General features: G+C 51.8%; 1 protein-coding gene across 3 annotated transcripts in view; it reads right to left on the bottom strand.

The window, feature by feature from the left end:
• The window catches only part of Pde2a (phosphodiesterase 2A), a 59,195-nt gene that overhangs the window by 26,224 nt on the left and 13,872 nt on the right, over positions 1-19,099 (bottom strand). For 2 of the 3 annotated variants that reach the window (XM_038332592.2, XM_038332602.2), the window contains 2 exons: positions 4,296-4,385; positions 1,053-1,141 (listed from right to left, as the gene is read on the bottom strand). In XM_038332592.2, coding sequence (XP_038188520.1) covers positions 1,053-1,141; positions 4,296-4,385 — 179 coding nt within the window. Of the gene's footprint in view, positions 1-1,052; positions 1,142-4,295; positions 4,386-4,960; positions 4,980-19,099 lie in introns of those variants that run through there. The other variant, XM_038332613.2, reaches the window with a different exon arrangement.

Here is a 19,099-nt window from a genome sequence, read left to right as displayed (position 1 = left end):
CATGAGGCTGGTGTCTCCAGGGAGACTTCTCCCAGGACTTCTGTGACAAAGAGTGGCCGGGGTAAAAGCCCAGGTAAAAAGAGCTGCATGCCTGGACCGAAAGAATACTGCCTTCCAGAAGCAGCTCCATTGCACTGTGCCCACTGTGCCCACTGTGCCCTCTGCTCCTGACCCAGTGTTCCCTGCTCCCACTGAGAACTGTGTCTCAGTTTGACCTCACACCTGGCCTGTGTTCTTAAACATGTCTCTTAGAGTGTCCTTTCTGAGAAAATGAGGCAGCTGAACTTACTGAGCTCAGAGGTATCAGGGACCCTGGAGTGCTGAGCTCTGGATTCTGATAGCCATGACAGACTAAACACAATCATTTAATCCTCCCAACAACCATCTAAGTACTGCTATTATCACCATGTCACTAAAGAGTAGAATAAAATGAAATGACAAAGGATGTCTGGTTTTCATAAGGTTATACATGCAGCTGTCACATCGGGAGGTGAGGTTTGAATCTAGGTAGTAGCAGTCCAGAAACTTCTGCAGATTGTTTTCTCTGATCTTAGGTGCAGGGTGTTCGTTCCTGCAGGCACATACTGGGATCCCAAGGTGCTTGGTCATGCTCATGGCATGCTGGGACGGGGACTGAGAAACACTGCGGCCCCTCACACCACCACTTGACCCCACTCTGAGCAGTCTCAACAATCCCGAACTCTATGGGAGCTGTACATGAAGGGTCCCATCTGTAACCCCAACACTTGGCAAGCTGAAGCAGGAGGCTCACTGCAAGTTCAAAACCAGCCCGGGCTACATGGTGAGACTTTGTATTCAAACCAAACCTCTATGAGAAAAGAACTATGGAAACAGACTAGATGAAGAGAGAACCTGGCCTGCTCACTACTTCCCCAACATAGGATGGGTGTTATTCCCCATCTCCTGAACTGGGGACCCACACTAGCTGGGAGACTGGAGTTGGAGGTGGATCAGATGAGCTTGGAAGGTGCCTCAACCCTGAGACCTCTTGTTAGAGCCAGAGGACAGAGGACAGGCAGAGAATGACTTACCGGATTTTTCCTTCCTGTGGCAGCTCATGAGGGGGGTCCTCACTCATCAGCCTAGACTCCCCATTCATCAGGTAGGTGTAGACAGTCTCCTAGGACCAAAAGCAATTTGTGAGACCCTGTAGAGAGACTGCCCAGCCCTAGTCTGTCCATGGCAAGGCCACAGGACCTTGGGGGCTAGAACTTGGTGGTTTGCGAAGGAGTTGGACAGGCAAGATCGATGAACCAACTGCTTTCCTTACTTATCACCCCAAACCCAAGGTGTGAGCCAATCACCCCACATTGAACTCCAGCCTCAGGCATTTGGCAAACCATACTTGGTATGGCATGCAAGCCACACTCGCTTAGGATGCTCTCTCCTTTCAACACTGCCATGATCCTAGCCAGGAAACCACAGCCAGGGCACTGTGCCCATACTCTATGGGGCCCTGGAGGGTTTCCCAAAAGAAGCAGTCCTTTAGCTGTGACTGGACCCACTTGGAACTGACTGACACAGGTAGGCCAAGTGGTTCAGAGAGCAAGAAGCATTTCAGACCTGACAATGGGGTGAAGGGGTACAAGAGAGCGCCCGGCTGGGAGTGGGCAGGGCTGGGGTTGAAAGGCCTTAGAAACAGCTGGAACAGGCTCAGCAAGTTGCATTTTAGACCAACCATTGCTCAGAGTTATCTGGAAGTACTGGCTGGAAGCCTGTCAGGTCTTTACTTCAGCAATTCTCTCTCCCTAGTGTTTGGTCAAAAGTGAGAACCCAGCCGCCTGACACCGCTATATCCAAGGAGTCTGGGATGATTGATTGAAAGCAGCATCCCAGCCCCTGGCCCCTGGCATCCATTTCGGGTCCCCTCCCCTGAGAGTTGCCTTGGTTTGGACTCCGCCTCCGGGAAAGCCTGCCAAGCAGTGGCCCCTCCCCAGGGAGGGTCAGAACCACTCCCACAGGCTATTTAGGCTGCCTCCCAGAAAGGGAACACGTGGTCTCTGGTTTTGCATGGTCTTTCTTGCTCTCCTCCCCTCGCCATGCTTTTCCCGTCCACACAGGAGCGCTGCATTAATCATGGGCATCTTTTATTCGGTCTAACTTGGTCTGATTGGAATTATTTGTGCTAGCAAAGAGGCTCGTCGTAAGAAATATTCCCTACACCTAGGACAGACCAGCCGTGGTTGCAGGCCTTGTCCTGGCAGAAGCTGCTGTCTCACAGACAAAGATCTACTTCCCCACATGGGGACCCTTAAAGGCCCTGGCCAATCCCCATGACTGCTGGACACTCTCTCTTCAGGAAGCTGGGGAAGCCTCCTCTCTGCCGAGGGTGACAGGGAGGTCAGGAGGAGCTACTGAAGGCTCTCCCCTCAGTAAGTACGGGGTCCACAGTGCACTGTGAGAAATCACAACCCCACCACCGCAACCTGACCAGCTGTTCCTGTGGCCTTGGATGTTCCACAGATCCCTATCATGGCCTCCTGTGACTCTGAGCTGAGTTCAGTTGTCCTCATGTGGGGTAGGGATTCCAGGGCCCAGGAGATGAAGGGTAGGGGCAGACTCTGGAGCAATCTAGATCCCCCTTGGTGATGAGGGTCTGAGCTTGAACTGGGAGTTTTGTTTGAGGCTTTTTGGTTTTGTTTTCAAGACAAGGTCTCTCATGTTGCTCAGGCTGGCCTCGGATGATCTGTGGCAGTCCTGCTTTGGCCACCCCAAATCATGGGATCACAAGTATAAGCCCCCACCATGCCCAGAGACACAGAGCCCCTTGGAGAGAGTGGACTCCCCTCCGCTCCACCAGCCTCCTCCGGTGTCGTCCAGTCTGGAGCGGTGCAGTATTTTGTTTGTTTGTTTGTTTGTTTTTGTTTTCTTTCCTCAAGCAGGGCGCCTCGTGGCCAAGAGTCCACCCCCCACAGAGAAGGTGGGCAGTCTGGGGTGGCTGGGGCAGCGGCCACCCTTTACTTCTGCATGCCTGCACCTCCCACTCTCACTCCCAGCCATGCTGGTTAAATTTAGCCGAGTTCCTGGGTAGGAGGGTTGCTTTGCGTTTTGTACACATCAGCACCATCTGCACTGGGGCTGCCTGCCACAATGGGTGCTGATGAGGAAGCCAGGTGCTGCAGCCTTCTCCTCTCCCAGCACCCACCTCCCAGGACCCAACGCATCTCTACAGTCAAGCCTGGGCTCCCCCAACCCAGCATGGGCCTCTTGAGTAACCTCAGCTGTCATCTAAGCCCAGGCTTTAGGCTGTAGTTGGCTAGGCACCAAGCCAGGTACACACAAACACACACATACATACAAACACGCACACACGCATGCACACATGTGTGTGCACATACAGCACACACATGCTTGCAGCACACGCACCCTCAAGGCTTGCAGGGCAGGTCCGCAGTCACTGACCTGCCATCCAGATGTTCCTCCACCCCAGGGCAGATGTTGTCTCAGTCACAACCCTCTTCCAAAGGATTTATTTTTGGGTGCCAACACACCACCCACTTCCTACCAATTTCATGCTTAATAAAGCTCAGTCATTAGCCCTCCTCTTGGGTGCTGAACTTCTAGGAGGTTTGGGGAAGTCAGAGCTGAAGACGGAATAGGAGCGCTTAGATGCCAAGCCCATTTGTTTTGTCGTGCTGTGTGACCTTGGTGAGATACCCTCCCTCTCTGGGCCTCTAGAGGTTCATCTATCATTCAGAGTCAGGGACAATAGGCTTTAGTGGGGTGGGGAGGCTGCATCCTGAGTTGGTTGTGTTTCCTGAAGCCAAAGCTGCCTCCGCTGATGTGCAGAGAAGGGAGAGAATTTCAAGAGGACTTAGTTTAGATATTTCCTCCTCCAGGAAGTCTTGCATCTTCCTTATGTTGATTCAAACCCTATTCTCCATACTCCAAAGTCCCCTGTATAACCCCATCTGTCACATCTGGGACCCTGCTGCTTTGACTCCTAGGGGCCGGTTCATCAGCCTTCTGCTTAAAGAATGAGCAATGGCACTGGGTGGTGGTGGCACATGCCTTTAATCTTAGCACTCCTGAGGCAGAGGCAGGTGGATCTCTGTGATTCAGTGCCAGCCTGGTCTACAGAGTGAGCTTCAGGACAGCCAGGTCCTCTAGCACTGCCAAGACATGACATCCGGGAGATTCTCGCGTATGTCCTCAATCTCTCCTGCTACCCATACACCCAAATCCAAGTGAGAGTCTGGGCAAGGCGAGGTGCAGCTCAGAACTGGAACAAAGGCTGGGGAGGGCAGGGAGGAAACGTGAGGGCAGACACCTACCACTCTGGGGAGCACGGCAGAGAGGGCATCCTTGGCAGCCTGACGCAGGCCGGCGATGTCGATAACAGCACCCAGGCTCAGCAAAGCATCCTGGAAGAGAAGAAAGAGCATGGGTCATTCTGCCTGGTGGCTCAGGCAGAGTTCCAGGCCCAGGGTCTGTCAGAGGAGCCCAAGACTTAGATACTTGAGTCTTAAGCATCGGACTCCAGCAGTAAGTACCAAGGCCATAGACTGTCCGAGTTCCCTCACCTTGTATTTGGGGAAACTGAGGCTTGGAGATGGGCCAGAGGCCTAGCCAAGGCCTCACAGTGAGTGAGGAAGGCGGTTTTCTCTTCAAGAAGGGGGCCTCTTTGGTGTGCTGCAGGCACCAAAGCCATATCCTAGCTTTAGCTGAGTTAGGGCTGGGCTGAAAGCAGCAAGCATGGAGTGGGGGTGGTGAGCACAAAAGGCAAGCACAGCAGCAGCCACTACAAGTCGGGAAGGCAAAGTCAGCCTTGATTGCTTCCTAGCCTCCGCCTCCCAGGAACAGGCCTCGTCCTTGGAGAGCAGGAACTAAGACAACAAAGGTCCCTTCTTCTCGCTCCATTAACTTGGCCAGAGCCAAGGGGATCAAAGAGAAAGGTAACGGAACAGGGGAGTGAGGCCAAGGCAGAATGGTGACTCACACTATGCACTCAGCTGTGTCCTCTCCCCAACCCTTGGAAGTCCTTCCTGATGCCTTCCCTGTAGATCTGGGTTCAGAAAGCCATGACTCTGAAATGATGTCATGGTGAGGGTCTTAGTGAACCCCATAGACTGCACAGAGCTGATAAAAATGAAATACCAGAGTTATATTCATAGAATGTTGTTAGCTCAAACAGGGGAGGTGCCAACTCCTCAGATCTGTAATGTGGCTAAACCATCCTCAACTTCTTGTGTCCCAGAGGACAAGATGAGATTTATCCAAATGATACGACCCCTTCAAGGTGGGCATTAGAATCCAAACCTCGCATGCGGCTAAGATGCGGCTAAGATTAGATTGCTAGGGAGGCTCAGCTTAAAGCTCTGTCTCCAAATTTCACATCCTCAGACACCCTAGAGTGGGGGACTGAACTCTGCGGCCACTGAATGACCAGGGGACCCAAAGGATTTCCCAAGAAGCTGGCACCATCCCGTGGGACATAGGCCTTCCCAGTACAGCCACACTGCAAAGGCTGGGACCACCAGATGAAGGGTGGTGAAGGATGAGCCAAATGGCCAAGTTTCCTTGGCCATGGACACACACACACACACACACACAGCTTTGCTTGGGCACAGCCTGGGCAGTCCAAACACTGGTCTTTCACAGAGCCCTCCATCCCCGAAGACACCCAGGACAATAACGTCAGACCCTTCTAGGTTCTCATGGGAACAGCTACTCCCTCATGTAGCACAGACCAGAGCCACTCCCCTCCCATCACCTGCTGGCACAGCACTGTCTCAGGCTACTGTGTGATCTCAAGATCAAGGCTGAAGACCACAAAGGCAAGATGCCAAACCCAGAGAAATCTCAAAAAAAAAAAATTCATTTTCTTGACCCACACTCTCCAAACTGGGGCTTTAAAGACAGGGATGCATGTGGCAGGAGGATCACTAAGAGACCAGAGAGGGTCTGACTTTGGTGACAGCTGCCATGTGTGTGCTAGGAAAGCAAGGGAGTGCTGCCAAAGCAGTGGAGTGAGCCTTATATGCAAGAGAAAACTACAGCTGCAGATAGCTGTCTTCCCATTTAAGAGATGGGAAAACCGAGGTTAAAAGAGAAACAGTGACCATCTGTGCTAAGTCACAGGTCACACAAACCTCCAGATCTCCCACCATATCTAAGCATACTCAGCACCCAACTTCCATCTCAAACCCCAGGGGCTTAGAGAAATCAATGTGTCCTTTGTTCTGATTGGCCAGCTCTTCAACCTGCCCTTTGCTTCAATTGGTGGACACCTTGAGCTGTCCTTTAATCCAATTCTTGTCTGTCCTCTGTTCTGATTGACCAGTTTTCTGTGCTTCTTTAGGCCAAGGGCAAGACAATGGCAGTGGGGAGGGGGTGAGGTGAGAAAACTTTGGGAGAGTTGGACCACAAGCAAGGAGGGTTTCTCCATCCTTGGCTGAGTAAGTAGGATGCAGCCTAGTGAAGTTGAGGCTCCAGGTCTGGCAGCCATCTCTCCATCTGCTTTGAGGCCTGACCTGCCCAGTTGTAGGGTGCTGAATGCAGGAAGCGCTGAGGGAAATGGACCACCTCAGACCACTATACCGGTGGGGGAGGGGAAGCTGAGTTCAGTGCCTGCCTGCACTCACAGGAAAGGGCTGCAGCCTTGGGGGACACAGCTGTGAATGGGAAATGGGGCAATCCCTGAAGTGAAGGCACAGTGGGGAGCCAGCCCCCAATAGGGCTAACAGCCCAGGACTATCAAAAGAAGAGGAAAGGAAAAACAGGCATCGCTGCCCACAGGCCCCTGTGCCTTAGCCTACACCTGCACGTGGATTCCTCATACACACACACACACACACACACACACACACACACACACACACGCACGAGAGAACATAGCACATATGTACATACACAAGAGCCCTGGCTCAGGGTGGGTGGAGGCAGTCATATTTCCTGTCCTTGCAGCTTTTGTGAACAAACACCAGGGTAAATATCAGCATAATAACCAGGCAATTTTCCAGACCCCAGGGGAGAACCTGTGGTGTATAGTCAAGAGCACTGATTTCCAGTCCTGTCCCAGATTGACGACAGAAGCTCCCTGTGGCCTTCTGTCACAACCCTGAGTCGTGGTTTCCTTCTTAACATAAATGGGTCTTTCCACTCTGCTACCTCTAGTTCTGAGGCTTTATGGTTTAATTTGATAAGGGTGAGTGGGTAGGCTGAAAAACAGGTGAATGGTGGATGGATGGGTAAATGAGTGGTTAGGAAAATAGGTGAGAGTGGGTGGATGGTGGGCGGATGGATGGACAGATGGATGGATGGGCAGATGGGTGGTGGGTAGGGAAATGGGTGGATGGATGTGTAAACTGATGACTGCATGGGAAATGGGGAGATGGTGGATGCTTAAGCAGACGGGCAGGTGAGTGAGAAAATCAGTGGATGGGTGAGTGGTTAGATGGTAGATAGACGGGTAGGTGGGAAAATGGGTGGGTGGGCAAACTGGATGAGAAGATGGGAAACAAATGGAAGGTAAGGGGAGGATGGTGGGTGGGAGGATGAACAGAGCCTTTGGCTCTCTGCAGCCCCCTTACCTGCTGTTCACCTGCTGCTGTGGGCTGAGACTGCCTTCAGCACCGCAGACAGCGCCACGTCCAAAAACCGGTCTCTTCCGGTACCAACAAAGAGGAGGCTGTGGGTACCAGGGTTTCTCTGAAACCAGGGAGGTTGCTAGTTTTCTGAAACCTGGGCCTGAATCAGAATTTTGCGCTCATTTGGGGAGAGCAGAGGGTCCAGACTGAATTGCTTCTAACTCCTTCGCAAAGATCAAGATTATATGAAAACAGAGACCTTGGTCTTCTTCCGCTTTGGAGCCCCCACAGGGACAGACGGCCTTGAGTCAAAGGTCACTGGCTTAAGAGGGTCTCTTATTTCACTTCTATAATTTTCCATGTCTTTTCCCCTCCACAAACCCTCCAACTTCTCTCCCCACAGCTTGGCACCTGGACCCCCTACAAGAAAGTCATGACCCAAGTTGTATCCTGGGACCATCTCCACCGATTCATGTAATCTCGCTGACTCTAGTTCCCCTCTTTGCCTGCAAGGTTAGGGGCCATCCTCACAGACTGAAGTCCCCCCAGGACCCTGGAGTTCCCCTCTGGGCCAGGCTCTCCTGGTCCCTCCGAGTGCCTCTCTGCTTCTCCCCATCAGTGCCTAGTCGACGTTCATCTGTCACACGCTGCTCTCCTATCTTGTCACGTGGTTTCCACCTCCACATCCTGGCTCTTCCTCCTAGATGGCTTCTCTGCCCACTCTCCTTCCCTGCCCTGTATCCTCCCCACCCCCACCACTCCTGTCTCTCCTGCCTACACCTCCCCCAGATCTCAAAGCAATCATCTAGAGAACATGGGGAGAAAACACCTGACGAAAGAAGTGCAGCATTGAATGGGGGTTCTAGAAAGTGGCCTCAGTGGGGAAAATCAGAAGTCCAGAGCCAACACCACCTGCCCCTTTGGTGTCTGGCCTCCTGTTCTAGTAAGCAATACATACACTTCCTAAGCTTTCCAGGGGAAGAGGGAAGTGTGTCCATCTTCGTGTCTAGTACATGGCTGCCACTGACAACTCCCAGGGCTTAGCTAGAGCACTTAGTAGAACTATCCAGGAGTACTCCTTGAAATTCAGAGTAGAGAAGCTCCAAACTCAAGCCCGGCGCCCCACGTTTTCTCTTGAGCTCCTTACAGCTGCCCAGCCACCAAATCAGGAAACAGAGGAAGCAGGACAAGGTGGCTCTTTTCCCTCCCTAGCTGCCCACACCTGCGGCCTGCCCAAAGAGCTGCCTCCAGCAAACCTGGTGCCTGAAATATAACAAGAGCTGCCTGTGTGCTAACACTCGCATCCGTAGACCTCCCCATAGCAAGGTTGAGCTGGGCCAGAGGCAGAAGAAATGAAGAAGGCTAGGTGACACTGGACAACGCGAATGACAGGTGGGCTAGCTCAGATGACTCTAGCCGAGGAGAAGGAGAGGTAGCTTTCTCGGGTACTGGTTGTAGTTGCAAGTTGTCCCTCAGTGGTCCCCAAACTTTGGCATGCCCCAGAATCACCTGGAGGGCTATTGAAATACAGAGTGCTTGCTCTACCCCCAGAGTTTCTGACTCAGCTGGTCTGGGAAGAGGTCCAAGAATTTGCATCACCATCCCCTACTCCCCATTCCCAGAGGCTGCTGTTGCTGCTTCCCTGAGAGCTGTTTCTCCTCGTTCCTCTTTAGGGGCAGTGTGCTAAGGACAAGGATGGAGAGAAGGTGGATCCTTGCCCTTTAAAGGGCAGCTCAGATGACATGAGAATGATGCCCAAGCATAGAGAGACTCCGCAAGAAAGATCCCCAAGGAGGGAAGGCAGAAGAGCGAGAAAGGAGAATGTACTATGGCCATGGGTGATTAGGTGACAGAAGGGGACATGAAAGGAGTCACTGACAACTCAAGAGCCTAGTACTACAGGAAGAACCTCCCTTGTCCTCTCTTCTCCTCTCTCTCCTCCCCCTTTCCCGCCTTTCCACTGCCCTACCATGCCCTCTTCTCCCTTAGCCCACCACCCTTCGTAGACTCTGGCTTCAGTTGTTACTCCAACAGGGCCGCGTCTCCAGCCTCTGAGCCACACTGGAGACACGTGCACTGTAGAATACACCTGCGCCTGTCCTGGCGCCTCCCGAGGGAATCCCCACTCCCCGAGGGAGGCACTCAGTCTTTCTGTTGGATCCTCTCATCCCACACCCCTAGCCAGTTCCTCCCTCTCCCCGTAACTCCCACTCTGTCCCAGCCAGGGTGAACTTCTATCCCAGGACGTACCGCTGTCCCTCTCCCATCAAGGGCAAGGTGTGGTGTTAGAAAGAAAAAAGGAGCTGGGAGGGGAAGGCAGGGGCTGTTAATTCTCCCAATTTGTCCTCTTTCCAGTCTGGATGAGAGGGATAAGGGAATAGCTAACATGGGAAGAGGAGAGAGGCAAGAGTTGAGTATGGTAGGAGGTGATGACCCTACCTACAAGATATAAGATCATGTTGATATAGGACAGGTTCTGGCTTCTTGCCACCCTCCCTACCTTCAGCTGCCTCTTCCTCACAGTAGGACCCTGTCCCCTTAGCCCCTGGCGTTCTCACCAGCACAGCACAGCTCCTGAGCACATCACCATAACCTCCTTGCCACTACCAACAAGCCGTCTTGGCTTCCCATCTCCATGACCATGAGGGTTGATCTGAGCACAGTGGGACATTCAACGGAAGCCAGTGTAAGCATTTGGTGACTCAGAGTTGCACCTGGGGAGATGCCTAGATAGTAAGGAGGTGAGTACACTGTCCCCCAGAGTGTACAGGAAAGAAGGGGCCCGAGGGCATCAGTGCCCTGAAAAAAATGCCTTGGTGGGCAGACTGAGCTCCAGCTCTTGGTTCCATGAGCCTGAATGTCTGTATCCCACTCCTCATGTGCCCTTGAAGGTAAGTTAAAATCTTGACACAGCAAGTCCAGAAGTCTCCCAAAATCAGACATAATGACCCAATCAGGAGAAAGGGATGCTGAGTGCCTAGCTGGACCAGTGTCAGGAAGACACAGGTGTCAAATGAATGACAGGCCAAGTGAGTGAGAAAGCCAGTGAGTGGTCCTCTCACATGGGACCCTACATAGTGGATGCCCCCTTCGCATCCACTCTCTCCCACCTAGCTTTTAGAAGAGCTGGCCCCCAAAGGAGGCCTGTGCACTCCTCAGCAGAAGGGTGGCCCCCAGTTCTGCTGGAGGCTCCAGGCCTGGAGACAGTAGAAGTCTCTGGAGCCGATGATGAGAGTCCTAGAGGAAGAGTCTATGAAATGAGAGGGTGTTTCTCATTGGCAACTTTTGACAGCATTTTCAAGATATCTTGGCAAGCCAAGAGACCTGCTTGCTCTTCAGGATCATCTCAAGATGGGAAAAATCCCAAGGCTGGTGGATCGAGACCCCCCATAAGAGCAATCACTTGTTCTAGAAAGTCTTCCTACATACTGACATTGTCCCCACCCCAGCCCTCATGGGAATCCATTTGGGACCAGAGTCTATAGGCCTCAGTTGTCCTTGCACTGAATTCACAGTTTGGTATGGGGTGTATGGAAGTCCAAAGGAGGCAAAAAGACTAGTCAGGTTCTCCCCTAGAGGCACGAGCAGGCCCCTCTCTTCTGTGGCTTTGGGCCTCTCAAGTGCTGCTTTGGTCAAGGGATAGACTGGTCACCTCTCCAGTGTGGAATGGATCTGGTGTCTCTATCTAGGCCTCGGTAGAGTCTCTTGTCTCCCACTCTTCCACCGTCCCCTTCCTTGCTGTGTCCACAAGAGATGATAAATGCTAAATGGCACAGGCTTGACACAGAGTGATGTGTGGCCTGCAGAAAGCAGGAAGGAAAGGCTAACCAGGGGTCTAATGCTGGGCTGTCCCATGGTACCTGCCTGGGGTTGGTCCTGGCTCTGTCTCCAGCCATCCCAATACCTCTCCAGGGACTTCTGTGTCTGCTTGTCTTGGTGTGTCTCTCTGGTGTTTGTAGATCCCACAGCCTCACACTGCTTCCTCCTGTGACTGTATTTGGCTTCATCCTCACAACTTAGCCCGTCCCAGCTGTTCCCCAAATCCCAGGAAAATGGGAATATGAGAAAGGTGGGGACAGAGACCAATTCAGAAGCAGGGAAACACGGGAGAACCAGGAGGGGACCCTGGAGACAGGACTGGAGGGGCAGTCAGGGATGACCCCCTCCTCCTAGGGAAACCCTTGAAGGCAGAACCAGAGAAGTCCCCTTCCCCCACCCTCCCCACACACTCTGCGCTGACTCCTGCCCCTCCTCTCCCTCTCCCTGCCCCTGCTGGAATGTGTGAGCACTTTTATTATTCCTAAAAATAGCCCTTCTTACTGGGGGCTGGGGTGAAGGATTGTCTGGACAGGGTTCATCTCAGGCATGCCCCTTCCTTTGGGATGTGTTCCGCGCTGGGCTCCCCGACCCTGCCAAAACAGAAGTGAGACCCACGAGTCCCCCCTGTGGAATGGCCCTGGCTCCTCAAATCCCAATGTGCTCTGAGTTCCTAGGCAGTGAGGAGCTTTTGGCAAGGTTCCCGTGGCCACCTCCAGAGGAGCAAAAAGATTGGAGGACACTGTCACTTGAGTTCTTTTTCAGTCTCTTCAAACTCAGGTCTCTGCTCAACAGCTGCCTTTTACCCTCCCCCACTGACATCTTTGTTCCCCATTTCCTGTACCCCAGCATCTTCTCTTCTCACCCTGGTCTGGTCCTCTAGGAGCCCAGCTCTGCTCCCTGGCTGTCCCTCCCATTTACAGCAGGGCAGGGTCTAGGCCTCAGAGATCTAGCACCTCCTCCAGTGAACCAGAGAGTTGGTAGGAGACCTTGTAGGCTCTGAGACCCCATGTCTTGGGTCTGTGCTCTCATTGCCCGCTCTGTCTCTTCCCCGTCTTTTCTCATTTGTACTAGGTCCCAAGACTCACTGTCTATCTCGGCCTCCAAGAGAAGCCCATCTAGCCTCACCTTCTCCCTACCTTCATTTTCAGCTGCAAGAACCAATCCCCAGAGAGAGGCACAGCAGAAACTGGCCAGGACCTCCATCACTGCCCATTGCTGCACAGGATCCCAGCTGGCGGAGCTCCAGGGACAGAGAAGCAGGATCTTCACACACTCACCAGTCCCACCCAGCAGGCAGGCTGGCATCCAAAGCTATTTATTTGCCTTTGGAGGACCCAGAAGCCAGAGAACAAACATCCGGATTCTGGAGAATTTCTCTCACTCTTCCTTCTCATATCCCCAGGGCCTGGGAGTGAGGCCAGGACATACATGTGCTCATCCACACACATGCTCATACAGTTCCGCACACACCAGGACTGGGTAATTATGAGTCAGAGTTCTCTGGGAGAAAATGCCTCCTCTCAGAACCTCAGACCTTCTGTGTGATTCAAAACAAATTTTATTTTGCAAAGAAAATTTTTAATAGCATTTGAGAGGATTTTCTCATTGTGAAACTCAGTACATTCATCAGAATTGGCTTTTTCTCTCTCTCTGGGGAACTGGGGGCTCTCACTTTACTGGTGACCTAAGCACATGCCATCCATAATGGCATGTCTCTAAGGACCGTCATATGACCACAGCTGAGCATGTCCCTTGGGTCATGAGAGAGAAACATCTGTGTGAAAGTATGTGATCTGTACTTCTATGGAAGCCTGGGGAGGCTAAAATACACGTGTCTATAAATCTTCTGGACCCATGTGGCCGTCTGTATTTATGGGTGACCTTCACGTGTGTCTGGGCATGTACGAATAAGGTCATTGAGGCTGGCATGAGTCCAGTGTGTGCAGTGAGTATGTAGCTATCTGGGAGACCATGAATGGCCTGTGGTTGGTCTTGGGTCTGAGAGAGCAAATGAGCCTGTAGCTGGCATCATGGGTCAGGTTCCTCTCACCGTGTACAGTGCACCATCTTCAGCACCTCCCTGGGGTCAGAACCCACCACTCCGCTCCAGCACATGCCACACAGAGTCAACAAATCTAACCCAGTCTCATCAGGCTTCTCTGCAAATGGCACCTTCCCAGAGCTAGAATCAGCCATGTTTTGCCTAAGCTGAAGCTAGAATCAGCCATGGTTTGCCCAAGCTGAAGCTAGAATCAGCCACGTTTTGTCTAAGCTGAAGCTAGAATCAGCCATGTTTTGCTTAAGCTGACTCCAGGTACATGGGACCACGTTTGGGAAAGTAGAAAAAGAAGTGACCCCAGCCTTCTGCCATGAAAGGCAGGTCTCGGTGCACAGAGAAGGCCCAAATTCAGTGCCACCCAGCTCTGGACTTCCCTGGAGTCCTTGACCAAGAGCTAATATGCATGGTTAAGAGGCCTTGTAGATAACAAGCAATGGCAGGTCCCATTCTGCCCTAACTGCAGGACAGCCCGGGACTGGAGGGACCCTGAGTCCGGAACAGAGTGCCACATTTCACTGGAGGCTTGCAGGACAACCCAGCCCTTCCGAACTTCTAAGACTCTACCCCATGACCTTGCTTTGAGCCTTTCCTCTCCAAGGCTCAGGAGAATGTCAGACTACAGCTGAGGTGCTGGGCCCAGCTAACCCAGTCTGGGAGCTCTGAGAGCCCCCAACCCAACTCTCTTGGTTGCCTAGGAAAGAGGTCTAGAATCAGGTGGGGACTCAACCAGGGAAAACAGGGGGGCCTCTAGTGAGGCTTGGGGTGACCCAAGCTTTGGACCCTGTAGGCTCCAAAAAGAGCCTGAGGGAGCGGCTAGGGTCCTGGGCAGTGGAGACCTATGTCCTCAGCTGTTGGAATGAGCCACCTGCACTTCCTTTTTTCCCCATCAGGCCCAGATCCCATACTGGTGTGATTAACCACATTATGGGTTTTTTTTTTTTCCATGAGCAAATTGCATTGGTCTGAATTGAATGAGCCCTCAAGAACCTGTGCCGGGATCTCATGGACTGGTGAGGACAGCAGCGGTCTGGGAGAAAGGAAGGCAGGAACAAGTAAGGGTGTAGGGATATCACCACAAGGCCGAGCCAGGGACAGGAGAGAGTGAAGAGAGAGAGAAGAGGGCTGAGGGCAGGAGAGCGTCTCTCAGTGGTGCTCCCTGGATGCTCCAGTCTGCTAATGTCTGGAGTTCCAGGGTTGAGGGGGAAGTACTGCAAGGGACGAAACCTTTTTGTAGGAAACGAAATTGTTTCCTACAATTCTACCAACAGTCGTATGTGGTGCTTGAGGAAGCTAAGGCTCAATAAATAAAATAATTAGCTTCAGTTAGAGCCTAGGACACTGCTCGTGGTCAGGTTGTTCAGTCTCAGAACTCTTCTTGTTCCAGGATAAGTCAGCCCAGAGCAGGAAGGGCTCCTCAAACCAGCTCACAGACACCGTTTCTACCCCTGGTGAGAACTGGCTCCTCACACCAGCTCACAGACACCATTTCTACCCCTGGTGAGAACTGGCTCCTCACACCAGCTCACAGACACCGTTTCTACCCCAAATGAGAAGTTCTCTTGTCCAGACTATAATACTCATCCTCCTCTGATGGTCAGCAGGTAAGACTGGGACTGGCTTCAGGCACCATCACTCACAAAACATCTTCAGTCCCTCTCACTCCTAGGCAGTGTTATGCTCTTTGTCACACCAAGATAGCACACAAGGACACAGTCACCATCACCTGCTCACAGAGGTCCCAAATGCTCAATGATACAGTCACTCCAGTGTCCACATTGGCTGTCACACAGCGATTCCTGACTATCGTCTTCACTCAGGGTGTCTCACGTTCTCGGCCCTACACATCACACCTGACCCCCTGTCCACCCTTCACAGCGTTGGGTGAAGCTTTCATGCTGGTTCTATGTCACACTGTCTCATTTTGATGCCACCCAGCACCTCTCAGGCTCCAAAATAAATAAATAAAGGAATAAAAGCAATTTGAAAGTAGCAGGTGGAATACTGGACAGAAGTATTTAAGAGGGGATGTGAGGATCAAGGAGATAAGGAAGTAGAAGGGTGGGGTGAGGGGAGTCAAAAAAGTTAAGTATAAGTGAAAATGTCATAAGCACACCTGCCAAGTTAAATGAAATAAGATAAAATATTTCAGCAAAATGACCCACAAAACGAGGGGGAAATACTGCATCTAATAAAGGTTGAATACATCAAGAACTCCTATAGCCCACCAGCACCAATCTAAACCTAAAGTAGGAACAGAGAACTTGTGTGGACATTTTCCCAGAGAAGATACACAGATGTCCAAGTGGAAAGACATTCAACATCTCTAACCACAGAAAGAAAAGCAAAGCAAAGCCAGAGCGAGAGGACATGTCACACCCATCAGGACGACTGCTGTCCAAGAAAACCAGAAAACAGAAGGGTGGCTGAGGTGTCAAGGGACAGAAACTCTTCTACGATGAGACCCGGCGGGAATGCAGATGCTGAGACACACACAGGATGGCCACTTCTAAAGCAAACACATCCAGCACAGCCAAGGGAGCTGGTGGATACCTGGGACAAGAAGACTGAGCTCAAGGCCATTCCGGGGTACGTGGCAAAACACTGTCTCAAAACCAACAGCCTGCACAGTAACTTGGTGCTGAAGGTGTTTGCCCCGACCCTGAGGGCCATTCCTGGCATCCCCTGCACGCTGGCCTCTACCTCCACACGCGAGCCACAGCCTCGACACAAACAGGCAATTGGACACAGGCACACACACTAAAGAAAAGATAATTTTTTTAAGAGACTGAAAAAAAAGGAAAGAAAGAAAAGCATGAAAATCAATGGAGATTATTACCGCATGGTTCAGAAAAGTAATTATTAATATATACCCAAGATCACTGAGAGCAGAGTCTTAAATGAATCTTTGCACATCCATGTTTGCAGGCACAACATCCACCACAGCTAAACAGTGGGGACGACATGCGTGACCATGAATGGACAAACAGATAAGCAAAAACGCGTACTCTGGAGTATCCTCTGCCCAGAAAAGGAGGAAAGTTCTGTCATGTGCTATGCACAGTGAACCTCAGGACAGTATGTTCAGTGACATAAAAGCCAGTCCTCAAAAGACAGATGCCACATGAGTCGTTACACGAGCCGCCTAGAGACGAAGAAATGGGAGGGAGGTTGCAGGAGACAGGTGGGCGGCAGGAGGCAGAGACTTTTCTTAAGTGGATTTTGTTTGGGAGAATGAACTTTGGAGCCTGGCTTAGAAACAATGTGAACACATTTAAGGACCAAAAGCGCTCCTATGTGTATTTTACCACAAGTAAACAGTTTCTCAGCTCAACCAGAGAGAACTGAAAGCAAAAGGGAAAAGGAGCCACACAGTGATGACTACATCTCCTCAATCTCCTCACCTGCTGAATCCAGCGCCCTGGCAGGTTGTCTTATTCCTCTTCCTGGTGGTATTGTGCTTAAAGTGTTTTTATTTGGAGCCAGGTGTAGTGGTGAATACATTTAATCCCAGCACTCAGGAGCAGAGTCAGAGGCAGGTGAATCTATATAAGTTTGAGGACAGCCTGGTCTACATAGTGAGTGCCAGGCCACCTAGGGCTGCATAGTGAGACCCTGTCTCTAAATTAAATTAAATTAAATTAAAAAGTTCCACAATAAAAAAAATAATAATAAAAATTTTGTCTTCCTTGACCATGCATGAACCCATCCCTCCTCTGCATAGCTACGTATGTCATTGCTCATATTACCATGCTGTCCTGGCTTCTGTCTCAATTTATCACCGAGGTGTGCGTGCGTGTGTGTGTGTGTGTGTGTGTGTGTGTGTGTGTGTGTGTGTGTGTGAGTGTACATAGAAGTCAGAAGCCAGAGGTTGATCTCAGCTGTCTTCATCATCCACCCTCCATATTAGCTCTTCAACAGGGTCTCTCACAAACTGTGGCCCTCATTCAGCCTGGCCTGTATGTCCCAGGGTTCTCCTGTCTCTGTCTCCTCAGGACTGGGGTTACAAGTGCAGGCTGTTGCACAAGCTTTTTTTTATGTGGGAGGATCGGATGCTCACACACAGAACCTCAGACTGGACAAGCACTCTCCCACTTAAGCTGTCTTCCCTGCCCACTTGAGTGGTTCTTATCAGCCTCCCCTGCCCACGAGAAGTCTCCCTGCTGGGTCCCTCCTGCCTCACGCCATCGCTGTGTTCCGACAGCACCGTCAGACTCAGCGTGTGTGTCACATTTCACTTTGCTATGGCCGTTACACATCACACGCTCACTGTCAGGCTGGAGGCTGCATGCATCACGACCATTTTCACACTCGATGTCATTTCATGTCACGTCCTTGTTCACACATGCAGCTTTGCTGCATCATACCCTTGGGGAACACACTGGGTCTCACACTCGAGCCACAAGCTCAGGAACAACCTGTTATCACACAGTGTCATTTCCCCACGTTTGTGTATCGGATTCTCGTGACATCACGCCTGCTAGGCGCCCATCCTTAACCTCAGAGCCGCATACAAGGTGCCTACTGTCAGTGCCACACAACCGTGTCACACGTCACTCTCCACACAGTATCCCAGGATCACTATCACACACTTAGTATCACATGTCATGGGCCCAATGTTACACACCCTATAGAACAGCCGTTGTCCCAGTCAGTGTCCCTGGGTCACCTGCAGCACACACACACACACACACACACACACACACGCCTTTGCTGGGCAAAGTCACAGAGCTGCTGCCTCCTGGCAACACTGTTTCCTGTTGTTGTGCTCAGAGGCCCCAGCTGATGCTTGCTCCTTCAGGGGTTTCCTGTTGTCAGGGTTCAGTCGGGCTTGGCCGGTCTGGGACATAAAACCTGAAGCCAGTCAGCAAGAACTCTGGGCTCCTCCGTCTCCCTGCTGATTCTGTGTGAGCTCACAGGGCCTTTCATGGTCTTCCCTCAATATACCCAAATTCTTCAAGTGCCTGGACCCATGAGAGGGGCACAGGAGACACTCACTGGGCCTTGTCCATCGATCAGGCTGGAGGTTGCATGCCCAGACCTCTGCTTCCTAGTGAGACTCCTGGCAGTCTATGACAAACATTGTCTGACTGACTTTGGACAAGACCAGCAGGCCTCAGCCTGGAAGCCTGACAGAGGAAGGAGGGTAGATGCCAAAGGGTCAGAAGGCCAGCGAGTTAGAAATCCTATCCCAGAGGAAGTCAGTCGCCCCTAAGGAAGCCTCTGAGAGCTGAGAAATATGAAGGAAGAGAAAGAAAAGGCTTAGAGTTGGGGAACCAGACAGGGGCAAAATGCTGTAGAGACAGGAACCTGGCAGGGCCGGGACTGCCAAGGATGAAGATGAGAGAACAGAGGTCACACTGTGGAATTATAAAAACACAGGTTCCTCCAGCCCAGGCCAGCATGGTTCTGACTCAGGCTCCAGTCAGGGAACTCAGGGTACACCCCCTCCTTCCTGGCTTTTCCTGTGGCCCTATAGCCCTAAAGGCTGCCAAGGCCCCTCACTTCTTGCCTGGGCCAACCTGCAGGAAGGACACGAGCAGGCCAACACACACGCTCTCCACACGGCCTGAGATAAATATTTCCCGGGAAACGGAACTTGTTCTCTGAGTGTTTACAGCCAAGGGCCAAGCAGGATGAGGAGGGGGGAGCTCATCTCTCAAGCCCATGCCTG

The sequence above is a fragment of the Arvicola amphibius genome, chromosome 1 (genome assembly GCF_903992535.2).
Source record: "Arvicola amphibius chromosome 1, mArvAmp1.2, whole genome shotgun sequence".
NCBI classification, from domain to species: Eukaryota; Metazoa; Chordata; class Mammalia; order Rodentia; family Cricetidae; genus Arvicola; species Arvicola amphibius.
Note: the sequence above shows the minus strand (reverse complement) of the source record. Positions and strands in the feature narration are given on the sequence as shown.